This window comes from Musca domestica, unplaced genomic scaffold, assembly GCF_030504385.1.
Source record: "Musca domestica strain aabys unplaced genomic scaffold, Musca_domestica.polishedcontigs.V.1.1 13, whole genome shotgun sequence".
NCBI classification, from domain to species: Eukaryota; Metazoa; Arthropoda; class Insecta; order Diptera; family Muscidae; genus Musca; species Musca domestica.
The window spans coordinates 1,741,890-1,762,040 of NW_026712172.1; the positions used below are offsets into that span (position 1 = coordinate 1,741,890).

The 20,151-nt window shown below is 39.1% G+C and overlaps 1 protein-coding gene across 1 annotated transcript in view; it reads right to left on the reverse strand.

Annotated features, from left to right (window-relative positions):
• Positions 1-6,830: 6,830 nt before the first annotated feature.
• Positions 6,831-20,151, reverse strand: part of LOC131800789 (nuclear pore complex protein Nup205-like) — a 51,115-nt gene continuing 37,794 nt past the window's right edge. The window contains exons 4-8 of the mRNA XM_059118487.1: positions 8,246-8,805; positions 7,696-8,187; positions 7,386-7,582; positions 7,168-7,320; positions 6,831-7,104 (exon numbers count right to left, since the gene is read on the reverse strand). Of these exons, the coding sequence (XP_058974470.1) occupies positions 6,899-7,104; positions 7,168-7,320; positions 7,386-7,582; positions 7,696-8,187; positions 8,246-8,805 (1,608 nt within the window). The 3' untranslated portion in view covers positions 6,831-6,898. The remainder of the gene's footprint in view (positions 7,105-7,167; positions 7,321-7,385; positions 7,583-7,695; positions 8,188-8,245; positions 8,806-20,151) is intronic.

Consider the following 20,151-nt stretch of genomic DNA (forward strand, 5'->3'; position numbering starts at 1 on the left):
ACTTGATAAAATTCGAATCTGTTTTTGGAACTAGGAACTGTGTTAGAATAAACTGTTACAGGACATATGACAATAAACACCCTAGTGGAAGAGGTTGCGGTGGCACCGCTTTGGTAATCTATATTAATAAAGAGGAAAGTAATTAACTGACTGACGACTTAACAATTCGTCAACGCCCAGACGAAACGGCTGAAGCTAGAATCTTGAAAGTTTGGGTGAGGGTCACTCTTGGTCCAAAGGAATCGTATAAGGCTGGGTTTTTGGAAATTCGTACTGGAACGGTACGAAAATTATTTAAAAGTACTAAAAATGGTGCCTTTGGTATTTGAGGAACCAGTAGAGCTAGAACTCTTAAATTAGGGTTACTGATGGAGTATATGATACACGTACCGAAGTGTTTTTTTGTAATTCACACTATAAGTGTACGAAAGAGCTGTTATCATGAATTTGGATAAGGAGATTTTTTGAAAATTTAAAGTATAGGATTGGGGTATGTAGGAAGTTTTGGAAATTGTACTAAATTTGGTACAATTTGGATTTGCATGAACCGCTAGAATTCCGAAATTGTGTATTAAGTCCACTGTTGGCGTTTGTAGTTAAGAAATGGGGGTGGTTTTAGAAATGTGTATTATAATTGTTCGAAAAGTACTAAGTGAAACGAAATTGGGTATTGGTGAAGAGATAGAGCTGAAATCTTGAAATTTGATATAAATGTCACTGTTGGTTTCTGTGCTTAAGATTTGAAGGTGGTTTTGAAAATGTACACTATAATTGTTCGAAATGTACTAAGTGGTACTAAATTCGGTATTAGGTGAATAGAGCTGGAATCCCAAAGACTGATAATGAGGTCTCTAAAAACCTGAAAAATAAAGAACTTGAATAATGTATAAAACGTGAAAGTCAGATTAATTTGTACAACGTATGAAGTTTTGACTAAAACATTTTGTCAAACTTAACAAATTGGACATTTGGAGTACAAAAAGGCCTAACACGAACTGTTGGAACGAATTTAATGTTTAAGGTGTACTTTTCGCTGACGAAGTAGACGGCTAGTTAATAGTAAAACTCAACATTACCCCATGCCAGAATATAAGTCTGAACACATACAAGCTTTAGTGTGTTTTTTAATAAGTTTTTTTGTTATTATGACAGAATCTGTTGTCTGACAGCTGTTTTGAAGTTTAAATTGACGTCTATGCATAGTATTGTTTGGTTAATCATCATGAACAGGTTAACTCCAGAACAACGGATCCAAGTAGTGTAAATTTATTAAAAAAAAAAAAACAGAGTTCAAATAAAAATGTTTATAGAGCAAAATTCTCTTCAGTAATGAGGTGCATTTTTAGTTGAATAGATATGTCAAGAAGCAAAATTGCAGTATTTGGAGCAAAGATAATCCCAAAAATGTCGAGTACTAAGGCCCGAATTTTTGCATACGCAAATGTCTTTTTTTCTTGAAAAATAAATCCAAAGTCAAATAATGACTTCGCTACTGCCCGAACTTACTTTTCTTTTTCGACACTTTACAAACACAGGTGTAGTTTTCGCAGGACCCTTTAACATTAAAAGTTATTCAGAAACAGCCTGCTTTATTACAAAAGGCTACGTGTTCCTGTTTGTTTCGCCACTAAAGCTATACATTTGTCGACATATGCCTTTCTTTCTTGCCTTTGGGTCACTATAGACTAGTTCACTATAGACTAGTTCAAACGAGGGTCACTATAGACTAGTTCAAACGAGATAAGTCTGTATTGAACAGAATGGTGTAACAGGAACGCCAATCCCTCATCTTTACTTCTGGTGCGATCCATCTTCAGTACGTTGTAACCATAAGAACGCTGTAAGCTGCAATTTTTCCCACCGTCGTGGAAAAGAAAAAAATTTTGTTTGTTATTGTTGTAGCAGTAGTACAGGCAAGTGTACGTTCTGCTAATCTGGTTCTGGTGGTGCAGCGTATTGTGAGGGCCTGTATCACACGACGGGCAGGCATCACACACATCTTCATCAATTCGTGCCGACTACACCACCCTGAACGTAATTGCACCAAAACTACCCTGACGTTCTTCAGCTGCAATGGATGGGGGTGGACTCCGAGGACAGCATTCATTTTATAATTGCTAATAGCATCGGCGACTGCATCGGTATGAATGCCACTCATACCTGCCTGACAGGCTTCTTGATCTAGAGGTTCTCTCTTGTAGCGCTGGACCTCCCTCTCTAGATCATGTATGTCCTTCCTGACAAGCCTGGGTGGGGGAGATTTATCCACCGTATTGGGATGACTCTCACGGTAACACCCAAGCAGGTACTGCAACAAAAGCATATGATTATACTGACGTAAGGGAAGGAATTTCGCCTCCTCATGTAGATGGTGCACTGGTGTCATGAGAGGGTGCCCTGTCACAGTTCTCAGGGCAGCGTTCTGGATGTGCTTCCACTGCGTAGCACTAGTATTCGCAGACCACACTGGAGCCGCATAGCTGACCACAGACAGTCCTATCGCGTTTTAAGAGGTCAACAAAATTACCCTGATTTGTCTAGGTACCTGACGTTCTTCAGCTGCAATGGATGGGGGTGGACTCCGAGGACGGCATTCATTTTATAATTGCTAATAGCATCGGCGACTGCATCGGTATGAATGCCACTCATACCTGCCTGATAGGCTTCTTGATTTAGAGGTTCTCTCTTGTAGCGCTGGACCTCCCTCTCTAGATCATGTATGTCCTTCCTGACAAGCCTGGGTGGGGGAGATTTATCCACCGTATTGGGATGACTCTCACGGTAACACCCAAGCAGGTACTGCAATAAAAGCATATGATTATACTGACGTAAGGGAAGGAATTTCGCCTCCTCATGTAGATGGTGCACTGGTGTCATGAGAGGGTGCCCTGTCGCAGTTCTCAGGGCAGCGTTCTGGATGTGCTTCCACTGCGTAGCACTAGTATTCGCAGACCACACTGGAGCCGCATAGCTGACCACAGACAGTCCTATCGCGTTTTAAGAGGTCAACAAGGTTTCCTGGTCCGCAACCCAAGTGCTGCCGGCTAGCGCCTTGAGGACCTTATTCCTACTTTTCATCTTGTCGCTGATAGCTGTGGCTTGCGCAGACGACTTGAACATGCTGCCGAATGTGACCCCTAGAATCTTGGGGTAGTTCGTGGTCGGCATTAGATTCCCCTCGATCTGAACATTCAGCTGTGTTCTCATCTCCGCAGACCATGTGGTAAAGAGTGTGGCCGTGGTGTGGAGTGTGGTCAATTGATTTCGCGGCGGATATTTGAATAGTCCTCGCGTGGAAGTATGCGGCGAGCTCCGCGAGATAGGGGTTCAGCCTTTCACATATGTCATCGACCACAAGGCCCGACGCCATGATCGTACGTATACGCATACGTTACGATATCTATGCCGTCTGGAAGGCGAGCAATTCCGGAAAAGTTGAGGGTAAACAGTTCCGGAGATATCACCCCACCTTGGGGAACTCCCTGTTTCACTCTACGGGCTTTGAATTGCTTGTTCCGGGATTCCACTGGCGTCCACACATATAGTTGATTATCCAACGTTTCAAACTTGGCTGGCATCCTTGCCTGGCTTCAGTAGCGGGACCACTCGACCCATTTTCCAGGTTTCGGGCACTATGTGGGTGTCTAGCGACAAATTGAGAACTTTCGTTAAGTACTCGACTCCCGGTGTATCCAGTTGCTTCAACATTACCATTGATATTAAATCCGGGCCCAACGCTTTAGATGACTTAGCGTTTCGGATGACATTCGCAAAATCACCCATCGTAAAGTGTGGAGGTACATCCTCCTATCACTCTCGGGGTACACGACAAGTTGGCGGTTAGAATGGCGCACCTTTTCGGATCAGTCACCGTTACGTCGTTAAATGTGACTGATGTTCTATCATAATTTTTTCCAGGGTTCGAGAGTGACTTTACCGTTACCCACAGTTTACTCAAATCGGTTCCAATGTTGCAACACTTCAGATGGTCTAGCCACTTTTTCCGCTTATGCCCCTGTACCAACCTGTTGACTTCCACTGTCAGTTCACTGACTCTGGGATCAGTAGGGTTGGTAACCCGGACCTCATCACGCTCATTCGCTAGTCCTGCTGCCTCTGCTGGGAAATTTGGTCTTACTTCGCCTATTCGACCAGCAGGTATATAGCGAGCGGCTGCAGTTTTAATGATGTCCCGGAAAATCCTTTCAGCTACCCGAACATCAGAAGGGTTGGGCAGTTCTCTGAACTCAGGCCATGGTTAAGGAAAGTGCGGCGTTCAGAGGTTATGAAATCGGGCGATCTGCTGATGGAGTCTGAGCCAAGAGAAATGACGGGTTGCCAAGTCACGTCATTTATCAGACCGTGTGACAGAATGGTTAAATCTGGCGAACTGTAACACTCTCCTCTTATTCGGGTGGGGCATCCTCGTTTACGGTGCAAAATGTGAAGCAGTCAATCTGCTCCGCCAACGCTAATCCCCTCTGGTCATTACCTAGGACGGAATGCCACAACTCATGTTGGGCATTGAGATCGGTCTGTATTGAACAGAATAGTGTAACAGGAACGCTAATCCCACACCTCTACTTCTGGTGCGATCCTTCCTTAGTACGTTGTAACCATAACAACGTTGTGGGCTGCAATTTTCATTCATGATTTCCTGCACCGCTGCGATCTTAATATTCCTTCGACTCATAAAATCCACTATCTCATCTATTTTGCCTCGGAGTCCGTTGCAATTGAATTGCAAGAATGATGCACAGTCCGGAGTTGGAACAGCAACATGTGACGTTAGGTGCTGCGGAGTTGGTTGCTTTTCTAGAGACTGCGGTGAAGTTCCATACTCCGACGACGTCTCTGATGAGGACGACGAAGAAGTGGACTCGCTGGTCCCCAGCGTTACTGCAGCAAGTCGCAACAGAATCCCTTTCGCTGTAGTCCCGCAAAGGCCATAGTCCGGAACAGTTCTTAAAGTGCATCCATTCTTTGCAACTATTACATCGTACCGAAACAGATCTGTGGTGGATGACGTTCTGACAAGCCGAGCAGGACCAAGGTCCGGGGTTTTCCTCAATCCCGGCACGGACCAATAAAATCCGGAGCAAGCATTCCGGGATATGCTGCTCCCAATACAGACAAATAAATAAACACAAACATGTACATACTGAGTTGGCAGCCGCTGGCCGAAACTGGGATCTTGTTGTTTCGGGTCAATCCGGTATCGTAGAAAACACTGCCGTGGGATTAAAAAAATGTATATTGTCCTGTCTACGGAAGGGGCATACAATAATCACACATAAACATATGTTAAATAAAAAATAGACAATAAATGTACTAAATGCAACATAAACTCCGTCCAACACACTTTGGAATCACGTGACTGTCTATACAAATGCAACAAGCCTTTCTCAAAATTTTTAGTAAAATCTACTATTTAATATATTTCCTATATAGGAAAAAGTACGTTTTCGATACGTCATTGATTTGATCAGAAAGGTATTGTTCTTAGCAAAATGTAGTGAAGTGAATGATAAAATGTATACCACCCACGCAAATAATTCGCGCTAGTAACTATTACTTGCAGCACTTTTTTTATAAGACTTCTTTACTATTTTAATATACAAAATATTTTTGTTTATTATGTTGAGTATTTGTGTGTTTTATCAATCTGCAATTTAAAACAAAATCACAGAATTGAATTTGATCCTACATTTTTAAGAGATCCTACATCCAAAATTGTCAGCAGCGGCAATGAGATACAATATTTTATAGATGCAAAGTACCCTGCTGCAATATGTTCTGAACTTAAGTTTAAACTCTGCTTCGAAGGTTCCAGAGATTCGGGAAATATTTTCCATTATCTTGGATGTATGCTTGTATTTTGAATGAAAACGAATGTAAAAGAAAAACAACAATTATATATGAATTTTTCAAATGTATATACCATACAAAACTATGTGTTGACTGTCAATTGGAATAAGACTGAATCCGTTCTGTTTAATAGACTTCGTTTTGTTTTCTATGTATCTGTGTTGGCTCCTTTGTTGTTAATTTGAAGATGAGATGATATATTAGGTGTAGTCATTGACACAAAGTTTAGTTGTTCAGCGCATGATGATTCTCTTCTTTTATCGAACGTTCCCACGCCTCACATTCCCACCCCTGCCGACCGAGGGGGGCGACGACTTTTTTAGGCAGGGATCGTACACATCATGATCCGCATCATAATGGGAATTTAGTAGGAAATTGAAAACCAGTTACATAATCTAATTCATCAGCTAGTTTGTCAAATAATAAAACATGCATTTAATTGTTTAAAAATAAAATTATTCTAGATTAAATAACTTCTAAACTTATACCAAAATCTGCACTACAGTACACAGAATTAAAGTCAACACATATTTTGCTAAGAGGTTCGCCCATTGAATAATTCGTGCGGTGAAAATATGTATATAATAATTGGTAGTATATACTAGAACTAAACTGAACATTTATTCTAATAGATGAGATTAGGAAATCTGAAGGTATATTACCTTTAATATTTTTAGTACAAACATGGAGTTCAACATAATAAGTCTGCTTTTAATTGTAGGCAATCTAATTAAGTTTAGCCTGCTAGCATAATAAGGCAAAACAAAACTACTATTCCAATGTAAACCTCGTAAGGCAAATACTTCTTGCCTTTTTCCTCTCTGCCTTTGAATGTCAATCAATGTTGTACTAAAATGACGATCGCAGATTTAAATTCAAACTATAAGTGTACTAAAAGTACTAAAGAGCACTAAATTTGGTGACATTGGTATTACAGTATAAAGTATATAAAAACGACCAAATGTTATTAAATTTATATTATTTCGTTAAAGGAGATTAAAAAAATATATAGAAAATGTTACATAATTTATTACCTGTTATAAAATTTCAAAAAAATTCCGTTGATTAAAAAGTTCAAATATGGATCAAGTCCCGGTTTTCTTGGTCCCCCACCCAAATTTTTGGGTATAACCGTGGATACCAGAGCATATAATAAATCAAGTACGCTATTAGTCAGTGGATAATGTTCCAGCCGGCATTCATTTTGTTCAATTTCCATCTCTAAATTACAGGTATCTAGAACGTTAAGTCGCAATAAATTTGTAAATAATTTACATGGTGCTTCAGTTTTTTTTTTACCGTAGTTCATATTGGAGGGAAGTGTTTTTATAATTTGTGAAGCTTCCAAGTTGTTCCATAGTGGTATAGCGGTCTCCTTTGATTTTGCCAGAGCTGTTAATGTCAATAGAATATCAGATTTTAAGTATATGGGTACGGAACAACTAAGCAGTCCTAAAAATGAAATTAAGAATAAAAAAATAAATATTTTTATTTATTTTCAGTTTGCGCCCTAGTACCTATTAATGTGTAAAGAGGATTCCAATTAGGATGTTCGCAAATTGCAATTCTTGCTACCTCATCATGAGAAGCCACAGCGCGCAATACCTCCAATACCGCTCGTAAACCCTCAATTTCTTGGGGATTTATATTACGGTTTATTATTCTATTTCTGTATATCAATTCAGCAGCAGGGTAGAAATCTTGTTTTAAATTTCTGTAATATATAAATAAATTGCCCAGTTTCAGATTAAAAATTTTGCGTTAACTTTTCCAATAATAATTTTCTTACAAATTGTTAGTATGAAATTATGTTGTTTTTGTACTTACGTGTAATATCGTGTTAATGAAGAAAAAAAGTGCTCCCAGGATAGAGCAGCACTGCCGGTTAATCCAGTTGATTGCTTTAGTAAATTGAATGTACTTCGAGAAGACCTTTCACAGCTGGATAAACCAGCAATCATTTTTAAGTAAGGAACAAATAAAGTTGCAGGAAGTAATTCTCCTGCTAAGCGTATGAATTTAAAAAGTGAAACAGATCGAGTTGTTGTTACATAATTTGGGGAAGAATCTAGGGGTCCCCAATATTCGGAGCACAATGAAAGTCCAGCCTTGTCTTCAGCATAAAATTTCCCAATGCACAGTAGAAGCATTTCAAAATTATGATCCAAATTTTTTGGCGGTTCCAAACCTTGACTGGTAAAACTAAGAACAGTCTTTGAAGTTTCATCTGCTCTTCCACGTAGTTCAGTTACTTTGGAATGCATGAAATCAATAAAGTCGGTAAATAACATATGCACTCTTCTATAGAAGAATTGATGTCTGAAATAAAAATGTACGTAAACCTTTTGGCTGATTATAAAATTGTGTAAAAACTTACTGATATGTCATATTCTTTTCCAGTAGATAACAATAAATGAATTTGAATATGTTTGAACAAATTGCCTCATCTACCAAATGTTCGTCATAGTCCGATATTGATGTTTGATTGTGAAAATACTGTGATGCATGGCGCAAACCAGAAATCGCCAAGCCGAATGAAAATTTCACTAAACTCAAAATTCCATTGTTTAGGTCCGAATTTGATTCAGCCATTAAAGCTGAATATATCTGTTGCACATATTCGCGGTCTTTTATAACATATAAATTTTGTATCAATTGGTTGTCATCCTGTTTTTGCAAAATACTGGTGTCATACGAGTAGAGTAGAGCCATGAGCATGGTAAGAGTTGTATTTTCCATTTCTCCGTTTGCTTCTTTGGACTTATATAGCACTAAACTTTTAAGTAATTTTATAGTGTTCGACTTTGGCAATCCTCTTTGAGCCGACCAATTAAACAAGGCTGTGGCTAAAGAAATGCGAATGTCTACGAATAGCTCCGTTACTTGATTTTGATGTTTGTTGTCTCCAAGAGCTCTGTTTTTGGTTAGTATATTAATCTATAAATAAAAGAATTAAATAAGGAATTATTTATCAATAAGATGGTGTTGTTCCTCTATCTATTTTTATTTAACTAAGTTTAGCGTATGGGAATGTTGTCAAAAGCAGACATGCGGATACGAAATTAAGGTACTTTTTAATAATGTATTTAAATATTATTTGATATTTTTCAATCAATGTTTCAAGTAGAACTTACATATGAATCATCCCCGTGTATACATGTTCGTGCTTGTTTATTTTTCTGTATTGGGAGCAGCACATCCCGGAATGCTTGCTCCGGATTCTTTTGGTCCGTGCCGGGTTTGAGGAAAACCCCGGACCATGGTTCTGTACGGTTTGCCAAAACATCATCCACCATAGATCAGTCTCGGTGCGATGCAATGGATGCGGAGGAAGGGTGCATTTTAGGAATTTTACGAATATAAAGATCACAGCGGTGCAGGAAACCAAGCTCAATGGAAATTGTAACTTACAACGTTGCAATGAGGAAAGATCGCACCAGAAGTAGAGGTGGGCATTAGCGTTCCTGTTACACTATTCTTTTCAATATAGACCTATCTCGCTTAAGCTAGTCTCTAGTGACCCAATACATGGTGTGAATGGGGGTAGCAGTCAAGTGTGGAACTGCCGAGGTAGAGGTGCTTAATGTGGATATCCCCCCGGTTAATAGCTGTAAACCACGTTACTTGTCTAATATAATCCCACTTTTGGAAGGCAATAACCGCCTGGTACTAGGGGATTTCAACGCCCACCATGAGTTGTGGCATTCCGTCCTAGGTAATGACCAGAGGGATCAGCGTTGGCAGAGCAGATTGACTGCTCCACATTTTGCTCGGTAAACGAGGATGCCCCACTCGAATAAGAGGAGAGTGTCAGATTTAACCATTGTGTCACCCGGTCTGATAAATGACGTGACTTGGCAACCCGTCATTTCTCTTGGCTCAGACCATCTCCCGATAATCGTCTCAATTTGTCGAGCACCCCGAAAGTGATAAGGCGAGACGAAGAGTACTACGTCGTATAAGAGCTCTTCCCGCCGAGGATGTACCTCCACAGTTTACGATGAATGATGTTGCGAATGTCATCCGAAACGCTAAGTCATCTAAAGCGTTGGGCCCGGACGTAATATCAAAGGTAATGTTGAAGCAACTGGATACACCGGGAGTTGAGTATCTAACCAAAGTTCTTAACTTGTCGTTAGCCACCCACATAGTTCCCGAAACCTGGAAAATGGGCAGGGTGGTCCCGCTACTGAAGCCTGGCAAGGATGCCAGCAAAGGTCAATTTCGCTTTTGTCGCTAGTAGCCAAGACTCTTGAGTCTTTACTCCTCCCCGGTATCAAAGGAAGCTATTCAGTTGCCAACCAACAACAGAGTTTCCGTCCACTACATAGCACCACAACAGCATTGCACGCCATATCCACACATATCAGTCGAGGATTCAACAAGAACAGGCCGTGCCATAGAACAGTAGTGGTGGCTCTCGATCTATCAAAGGTCTTTGATACGGTCAACCATGCCACGCTGTTCGAGGACGTTGAGAATACTACCCTCCGGCCAAGTTTGAAACGTTGGATAGTCAACTATATGTGTGGACGCCAGTCGCACGTGGAATTCCGGAATAAGAAGTCCAAGCCTCGTAGAGTGAAACAGGGAGTTCCCCAAGGTGGGGTGATATCTCCGGAACTGTTTAACCTATACATTTCCGGAATTCCGCGCCCTCCAGACGGCATCGACATCGTAACATATGCGGATGACTGTACGATCATGGCGTGGGGTCCTGTAGTTGATGACATATGTGTCAGGGTGAACAACTATCTCGCGGAGCTTGCCGACTTCTTTCATGCGAGGAATATGAAAATATCCGCACTAAATCGACGGCAACACTACACTTACCACATGGACTGCGGAGATGAGAACACAGCTGAGTGTGCAGGTCGAGGGGCAAATAATTCCGACCACCAACTACCCAAAAATCCTTGGAGCCACATTCGATAGCATTTTCAAGTCTTCCGCGCAAGCCACAGCTATCTGCGATAAAATGAAAAGTAGGAGCAAGGTCCTCAAGGCGCTATCCGGCGGCACTTGGGGTGCGGATAAGGAAACCTTCTTGACCTCTTATAAAGCGATAGATCGCTCTGTGGTTAGCTATGCGGCTCCAGTGTGGTCGGCGAATACGAGTGTAACGCAGTGGAAAAGGATTCAGACCTGCCAGAATGCCGCCCTGCGAACTGCAACAGGGTTCCTCCTCATGACACCTGTGGACCATTTACTTAGGAGACGAAGGTTCTTCCCTGACGTCAGCAAAATCAAATGCTTTCGTTGCAGTACCTGCTTGTGTGTTATCGTGGGAGTCATCCCAGCCTCGTGGGCAGAACTCCCCAACACAGGCGTGTCAGGAAGGACCTGCCTGCTCTAGAGAAAGATGTCCAGCGATATAAGAGAGAGCTCCTAAATCATGAAGCCTATCAAGCGAGTCTGAATAGCCTTCATACTGAAGCAGTCGCAGAGGTAGTTAATAATTATAGTATGAATGCCATAATCGGAGTCCACCTCCCCATACATTGCAGCTGAAGACCGTCGCATGCCTAGGCAAACCAGGGTAGTTTTGGCCCCACTACGTTCAGGAGCGGTCTCAATTCGTATTGGGCACGAATTGACGAAGATGTGCTTTGGCTTTGGCTGTGAAAAATGAAGACCTTACCCATACACTACCAGAGACTGCCCGTCCAGGTAGTGTAGCTAACGGACAAAACCAGAACCAAGAGTCATTTTTTAAACTCGAAGCAAAATTATGACTGAGACTTATCTCCAGAATTGAATTGAATTGAATTTCTTTTTACCACCGATGTACTTCGGAGCAGTTAACTGAAGAATTAGAAAGTATACGTAATCCCACCCGCTGTGAACCGAACCGTCCTGAGCCGCATAGTAGCCGAAATACAGAACATACCAGGACAAACTTTTCCCGAACGGAAAGGAATGATTGTGTACATAGGAGGAACCTAGCGCGAAACCGCCAGCAAAAAGAGGCGTAAACAACGGAACCTACCTCACATGCGAGGAGCATCGTCTCACGGCAATGGCAATCATTGAAGGATGTAAAGTCGCCGCAACGATCGACACGGGAGCTACGAGTTGCTTTATGGCCAGAGAAACCGCCGAAGTTTTAAAGAAGGATCTGAACTATCAGCGAAAGCAAATAGAAGCAAAAGATGTTATACTAGCCGACGGGACCACCGTCAACATAACCAAATCGACTATGCTCCGAGTGACATTTGGAAACCACTCTACCGATCTGCCCTTTTCAATCATGCGACAATTTAAGGAAAATATCATTTTGGGATTGGAATTCCTTAAGCAATTCTTCACAACACTAAACTATGCGGGACTCATCGTTAAGTTGGACAAATCGAGCATTGTACCATTTCTATTGAGGATCTGGCTAAGGTGAGAAAATCGGTTGTATGTGTACTGAACGCACTACCACATTATAAAGTGAAGTGTGATAAGCTTAGTACAACATCCAAAGGACTCATTATGGATTTCAAAAGTTGCAGCCATAGCCGATATGAGACCGCTAACGTCGGTCAAAGAAGTACGTCGATTACTCGGAGTGGCATCGTGGTACAGGAGATCGTTCCACATTTTTCCACCATCTCGCATCCCTTAACCAGCCTTCTGAAGAACATTTTAAATGGGGAGACGACCTACTCAAACGCAGGCTAACCGAGGCACGCGTACTAGCATGTCCAGACTTCAGTAAAACATTCACCGTGCAGACGGACGCAAGTGCTTTCGGTCTGGGAGCGGTTCTCAAGCAAGAACTGGATGGTGGAGAGCGCGTTATAGCATATATAAGTTGACATTTAAATGGGGCGGAGAAAAACTACTCCGCAATCGAAAAGGAGTGCCTCCCCATTATTTGGGGTATTCGTCAAATGAGACGAAGGGTATCAATTCGTCGTGATTACAAATGGTTGAATTCGATAGAAAGTCCATCGGGAAGGTTAGCACGCTGGGCCCTCGAACTTCAGCAATAAAACTTCGTCGTCAAAAATAGGAAAGGGAAGTATAGTAGTAGTAGTTGTAGACGCACTTTGAACACCAGTGCCTCCGAATCAACAGGATATTGTCCAGCATACCTGACACAAGGTAGAGAACCCAGATTACCCCGGCCATTGTATGACCAAGTCACCCCCGGAACAGGGGCGCGAATTTTCCAACCTGAAGGTAGAGCTTTAGAATTAAAAGAAGTCTTCTCTATCGTCCGGCGCAACCTTACTAAGGCTTCACAAAACCAAAAACGTCGTGGAAACCAGATTAGAGATATGGTTTTGCTACCAATCAAAAGCAATTGAGAACTTAGAACTTTAGAAAGGAGTGTGTGACGTCTGTGAAGTCAAGTGGGGTTTCTAACGTTCCCTTGGCTCTTTAATTCACGTGTTCTCTGTTTTGTAAAGAGGGGTTTCTAACGTTCCCTTTACTTCAGGGAGGAGTGTGTGATGTCTGTGGAGTCGAGTGGGGTTTCTAACGTTCCCTCGACTCTTCAATTTTTGTATTCGTGTTCTCTGTTTTGTAAAGAGGGGTTTCTAACGTTCCCTTGGCTCTTCAATTCGAGAAGTGTTCGTGTTCGCTGTTAATTAAAGAGGTGTTTCCAACCTTCCCTTTACTCTAACGTATTCGTGCGTCTTCCAGCAGAGAGAACAGATGGTATTCCTGTATCGCATCGCTGCAAATATCGCCCCCATCGATCTATCTTCAATGTAGTGTTAAACGTCCGTGAATGCAAGCGTTTCCTGTGTCAACGCACCGTCGAATAAACTGTCAATATAGACTAAAATCGTCACTCATAGAGGACCCACTAATTGTTTAAGTCGTCTGATCGACGTCCCATGTGTTGTGAAATTAACTGATGTAAATTGTGTTTTATATATAAGAAATATATTTTTCAGTTGGCAACCCTGTTGTGATTAGTGTCAAAAAATTGTGGTGCTCCGACCTTTTGAAAAAATTATTAGTTATATGTTTTTAAAATTAATTAATCTGGTAAAAAGTGTTTAAAAGTGTTCAATAGTGATTTTGTAACTCAAAGTGATAATTGGTGTAGTGTTTTAAAATTTTGTTTTGTCTTTTAAAGTAATATCAATTTTCAAATTGTGTAGTTTTACATTCTCCTTTTATCCTCTTTCTTTTGTGACATTAGCTAATTAGTTGTTGTAACATATCGTCTTGTTTTGTTTGTCATCTCATAACAGTTATAAAAGGATTTAAAAAAGAATAAAATAAATTAATAAAAAAATTCCAGCTACAGATCTAATCTTGAAACATATAGTTGTAACTTGTGTATTAAAAAAGAAATAATTATAATTAAAATAAAAAATGTCGTGCCCTTTTGAATTGTGTAATATTGTTGCGGAGGATGAATTGTGTGTTACCTGTTGGTTTTGTATTAATCAATGGCATGCAAAAAGTGCTAGGATTAATGCAAAAGTCGTAGGCACAATTAGAAATAATGTTGGTGTTCGTTGGTGTTGTGTGCAATGTAGGAAACTCTCTGCAGACTTTTATAATTTTGTAAAGGATTTGGAGTCGGAATTGACATCGATGAAAAAAGATTTTTCCTCACTATCACTCCGATTTGAGAATTTCTCTACATTGTTTGAGAAATACCAAGAATTAGATGAGTTTGTGTCGTCACCGTCAGTTTCTGGCCAGAAACGCAAAAGGGCTGCGAAAAAAGGCACCAACTAAGGGAATGCCTAGTCGCAAAGCAATAGTTTCTGTGGAGAACACTGTTTCACAACCGGTTTCAGTTAATATCACTGAAACAACTGAGACTGGACGTGAACAGTCGTATGCCATTGTTGTTACACACCCAGTTCCGGTGGATAACAGCGGTATAGGTAAAGGGGTAAATAATCCTGAAGTTATGGGTATTGATAGTGAGGTTTCTAAGAAAACCTCACAATCTACTCGTGACATACAGGAATTATCACTTCCTTCGCTTATCACTAGTGATCGTCCCGAGACTGCTACTGGCAAAACTCAACCTGTCCAAAGATCATTATCTATGGCTCCCGCCATGAAAATGATATTTGCAACAAGGTTTGCGCCAGAAACAACGGTCGATGACATAATCTATTATATAAAATCAAAAATTGAGGGAGATTACTTTTTGAGATGTTATAAGCTCCGATCTGCATTTTCTGAAAGTAGATCTTCTTTCAAAAACGTTGTGCCTGAAAATATTTTTGTACATTTGATTTTAAAAGAATTTTGGCCTGCTAGGGCATTTATTAAAGAATTTGTGGAGAGATCCGATAATTTAGCTCATTTGCCTCTTAGACCAGATTCGGTGCCAAAAACACTAAATGACTCATTTTCTATTTGCTATCAGAATGTAAGGGGGCTTAATACAAAATTAACCAGTTTATATACTGATAGCATTGGGTTCAATTATAATGTATTGGTTTTCACCGAAACTTGGTTAAAAACATCTGTATTAAATAGTGAAATTTTATGTTCAAAATATCAAATATTTAGAAAAGATCGTGATTGTAAAAAATGTGGGGCGTCCTTATTGCAGTTGATACCAAATATACCACTAATTTAATTGATCTAAATGATTTTCTTGATATAGAATTTGTTGGTGTTTCCATTGAATTGGGTAAATCCAAATTGTTTGTAACTTGCTCTTATATTCCCCCTTCATCTTCACTTGACATTTATAATCAGCATTTATCAGCAATAAAATTAATCACTGAAAAAATGAAAGATTCCGATCGCATTCTGATCCTTGGTGATTTTAATATGCCCTCCATTAGGTGGCTTCCAATGCCAGATTCTGAAGCTTTGATTCCTTTGCCATCCGAAATGAACAGTACCCAGTATACATTTGATGTTATAAATAGTTTGTGTGACTTAAATCTTTATCAAATAAACAGTGTGAAAAATTCCCTCGGCAAAATTCTTGATTTGGCGTTTGTAAACATAACACAGCATTTTGATATATTCAGAATTCCTCCAATATGCACTCCTGAAGATATATACCATCCAACTGTATATATATCCATGACTCACAGTTATGTAATTGAAGAAAGTCAGTCCGACTCGTTTAAAACTGACCTTAATTACAAAAAAACTAATTTTCGAAAATTTAATACCCTCATTTCCTCCGTGCCTGTGTAACAGCCATAAAGATTTAGAATATGTAATTTATAAATTTTATGATATTTTAAATAGATTTAAACTGGAATGTGTTCCAACCACTAGAGTTAAAAATTCAAATAAATATCCATGGATAACCCCTGAGTTATCAAGTTAAAAAAATTCTAAAAATAAGCTTTTTCGTAAATATAAAAAATCAGGCTTAACAATAGACTACACTAATTACTCTGTTGCTAGATCTAAATATACTTTAGAGTCTCGTAGATTGTATAATCTTCACCTAGACAAGATTTTTTTGCCACAACCTCTTCCAGTACATCTTGCCAAATTAAAGATTCGTATCCTTATAAGTTATCACAGGCTGATCAAATTTGTATGCCTTTTCTACAACGTCAGGATGTGTCCAAAAGTCTGCGTAGTTTAAAATCGATTAAATTTCCAGGACCGGATGGCATACCCAATATAATTATTAAATATTGTTCAGAAACATTAGCACTTCCGTTAACTATATTGTTTAATTATTCACTTAAATGGTCACTTTCCGACTTTCTGGAAAAAAATCTTATATTATACCTTTACTTAAGTCTGGTAGTCTTACTAATGTGTCAAATTATAGAGGAATTGCAAAATTAAGTGCCATACCAAAATTGTTCGAAAAATTAATTACTGCAGTAATTTCACAGAAAATTCAATCTATATTGAGTCCATATCAGCATGGTTTTCGTAATGGTCTTTCAACTACAACAAATCTTATACAATTTACGTCAACAGTAATAAAAGGATTTGTTCAGCGTAAACAAACTGATACAATTTATACTGATTTTAGTAAAGTTTTCGATAGGGTAAACCATGAACTCCTAATATATAAATTAAATTATATGGGTTTCAACACAAACTTAGTCAAATGGACATCATCTTACTTAAAAGATAGATCACAACTAGTTTTGTTTGAAGGGTATCTATCTAAAACGATTAACGTTCCATCGGGTGTTCCGCAAGGAAGTCACCTTGGACCGGTCCTCTTTCTTTTATTTGTCAACGATTTACCTAATTCCATAAATTACTCGAAATTGTGAATGTACGCAGCTGATGTTAAATTATTCATTTCCCATAATTGTGATAAACGAGCTAGTTTACTTCAAAACGATTTAGATAGCCTTTATAAATGGTGCAGGTTAAATTGTATGGAGTTAAATTTAAGCAAATGTAAGCATATGTGCTTCTCCAGATCTTCTTTTCTGATATTACAATATAATATTGACGGTCATTCATTATCAACTGTAGATTCATTTGTCGATCTAGGCCTCTTGATGGATCCAAAATTAAATTTTAATAGCCATGTAATAACAATGGTAAATAAGGCAAATGATGTTTTAGGTTTTGTTAAACGGTGGGCCAAAGAATTTTCTGATCCATATATAACAAAACAGTTGTTTACGTCTCTTGTTAGACCTAAATTGGAATATGGTTCTGTTGTATGGAATCCTCAATATGCAATATACTCAGATAAAATAGAATCCGTGCAAAAACAATTTCTGCTATTTGCCTTACGAGGTTTTACGAGGAATAGTGATTTTGTTTTGCCTTCTTATGCTAGCAGGCTAAAATTAATTAGATTGCCTACACTTAAAAGCAGACCTATTATGTTGAACTCCATGTTTGTACTAAAAATATTAAATGGCAATATACCTTCAGATTTCCTAATCTCATCTATTAGAATTAACGTTCCGTTTAGATATAGTAGATACTACCAATTATTATACACTGATTTTCACCGCACGAATTATTCAATGGGCGAACCTCTTAGTAAAATATGTGTTGACTTTAATTCGGTGTATTGTAATGTAGATTTTGATATGAGTTTAGAAGTTAATAAATCTAGAATAATTTTATTTTTAAACAATTAACATGTTTTATTATTTGACAAACTAGCTGATGAATTAGATTCTGTAGCTGGTTTTCAATTTCCTACTGAATTCCCATTATGAAGCGGATCATGATGTGTACGCGATCCCTGCTTAAAAAAGTCGTCGCCCCCTCGGTCGGCAGTGGTGGGAATGTGAGGCGTGGGAACGTTCGATAAAAAAAATATGATCTGTAACTTAGTGATATAAATAAAGAGTCATTCTAACGTTATATGAAAAAAAGAAAACCCTACTTTGCATTCTTATATCCAATGTTACCAGAAACAACGAAATAAATTATTCTTCAAAGTGAGGAAAACACGTCGTTACAACTCCTGTGGACCATTAACATGAGAAGACGAAGGTTCTTTCCTTACGTCAGCATAATCATATGCTTTCGTTGCAGTACCTGCGTGCATGATCTAGAGAGAGGTCCAGCGATATAAGAGAGCCCCTAAATCATGAAGCCTATCAAGCGGGTCTGAATAGCATTCATACTGATGCAGTCGCAGAGATAGTTAATAATTACAGTATGAATCCCATACTCGAAGTCCACCCTCATCCATTGCAGCTTAAGACCGTCGGCTGCCTAGGCAAGCCAGGGCAGTTTTGGCCCAACTACGTTCAGGATGGTGCAGCGGTCTCAATTCGTATTGGGGACGAATTGACGATGATGTGCGGAACGCCTGCCCAGCGTGCGATACAGGTCCGCACAATACGCTGCATCTGTTTAATTGTCCAGCCAAACCTGCCCAACTCCGTCCAGAGGATCTCTGGATACAGCCCGTAAACCTGGACATTGAGGAAGAGCCGGATTAATCAGAATAAAAACAACGGAGCATGTTAACACTGCTACAACAATAACAACAACCAAAAGTACGGACATACAAAAACTTATTATACCCTCTACCATACTATGGAGCGTATATTAACTTTTTCATTCCATTTGTAACTCCTCCAAACGTTAGACCTTACAAAGTATATATATTCTTGATCAGTGTAAAATTCTATCTATCACGCTATCTTTCCAACGAATTGATAAGATTTGGCACATATGTGTGAACAGGTTAAGTTAAAAATGTACAAAAATGTTCTTATAGGCCCAATATAACTGTAGTTTCTTATATTTGGTTTTTGACGATTTAGGTGGCATTTGACAAACCTGTTGTGATTTGTGTTAAAAGTTGTGGTGCTCCTTGCATTTAAAAAAAATTAATTATCTCTTTTGTTAAATTAATTAACCTGTAAAGTGTCTAAAAGTGTTATTCTTGTTTAGTTTGTCATCTCAACAACTCTTGTTATCTCGTACCAATTTAATAATAAATGATATAAATAAATAGAAAATAAATAAAATAAATACCAAATCAAATATTCATCTCCTTATAAGTTGTGACAGACGGAATACATTTATATGCCTTTCCTGCAACGTCAAGAGGTATCCAGTAGTTTAAAATCGATTAATAGCCTGTTCAGCAAAATTTTCTTTTCTAGCAATCGCAAGGCAAATGGCAGACAAATAAAATTTTTTGTTTTCGTACGAAAGTAAACATAAAAAAGAGTTTTTTCTATGGGCAAATTTCGGTTCAACTAACTCCAACACAAACAAAACGAAACGCCAAAGTAGACAATCAAAAAATATCATTCGTTCATTCACAAAATTTAAACAAAGTAAAATATTGTGTTTGAAAATGGATATTTCACACAAAAGGTATGACAAAAATGGACAGACGGACACACATAGCCAAGTCGACCCAGCTCGGCGAGATAAGTAGATACATATATAAAATCTAGACCCACGATTTTATATATGTATCTACTTATCTCGCCGAACCAATATTCCAAGGTTTGTGGCATAACCTAACCTTTGGCGGATTAGGTTGATATTTCCGCCACCCCCATGTACACTTTTATTTAAAATGGAAAAATCCAAAACCCGTTTTGGAAGCGGGCATAATCCCCATAATTGCAATAATTGTTCGTGAGGATTATGACCGACACGGCAAACAAGGTTGAATCAATCAAAGCTGAGTGAAAGGAAGCCCAAATACGACGCATATTTTCAAGATAATATCTGGGAGAGAATCCAGAACTATTATGAAGAAAGCAGGGAGCTGATACAAAAAAGGAAAAAGGAGTTCCAAGAACAGACATTTAAATTCAACTAGAAAATTCTGGGGCAGTGAATATACCTGAATGCTAAACTATATCAATGGATCGACGGTTTCGGGCGTTCCAGGAGATGTTGCTACAGCAGCAAATGCTGAAATCAGTG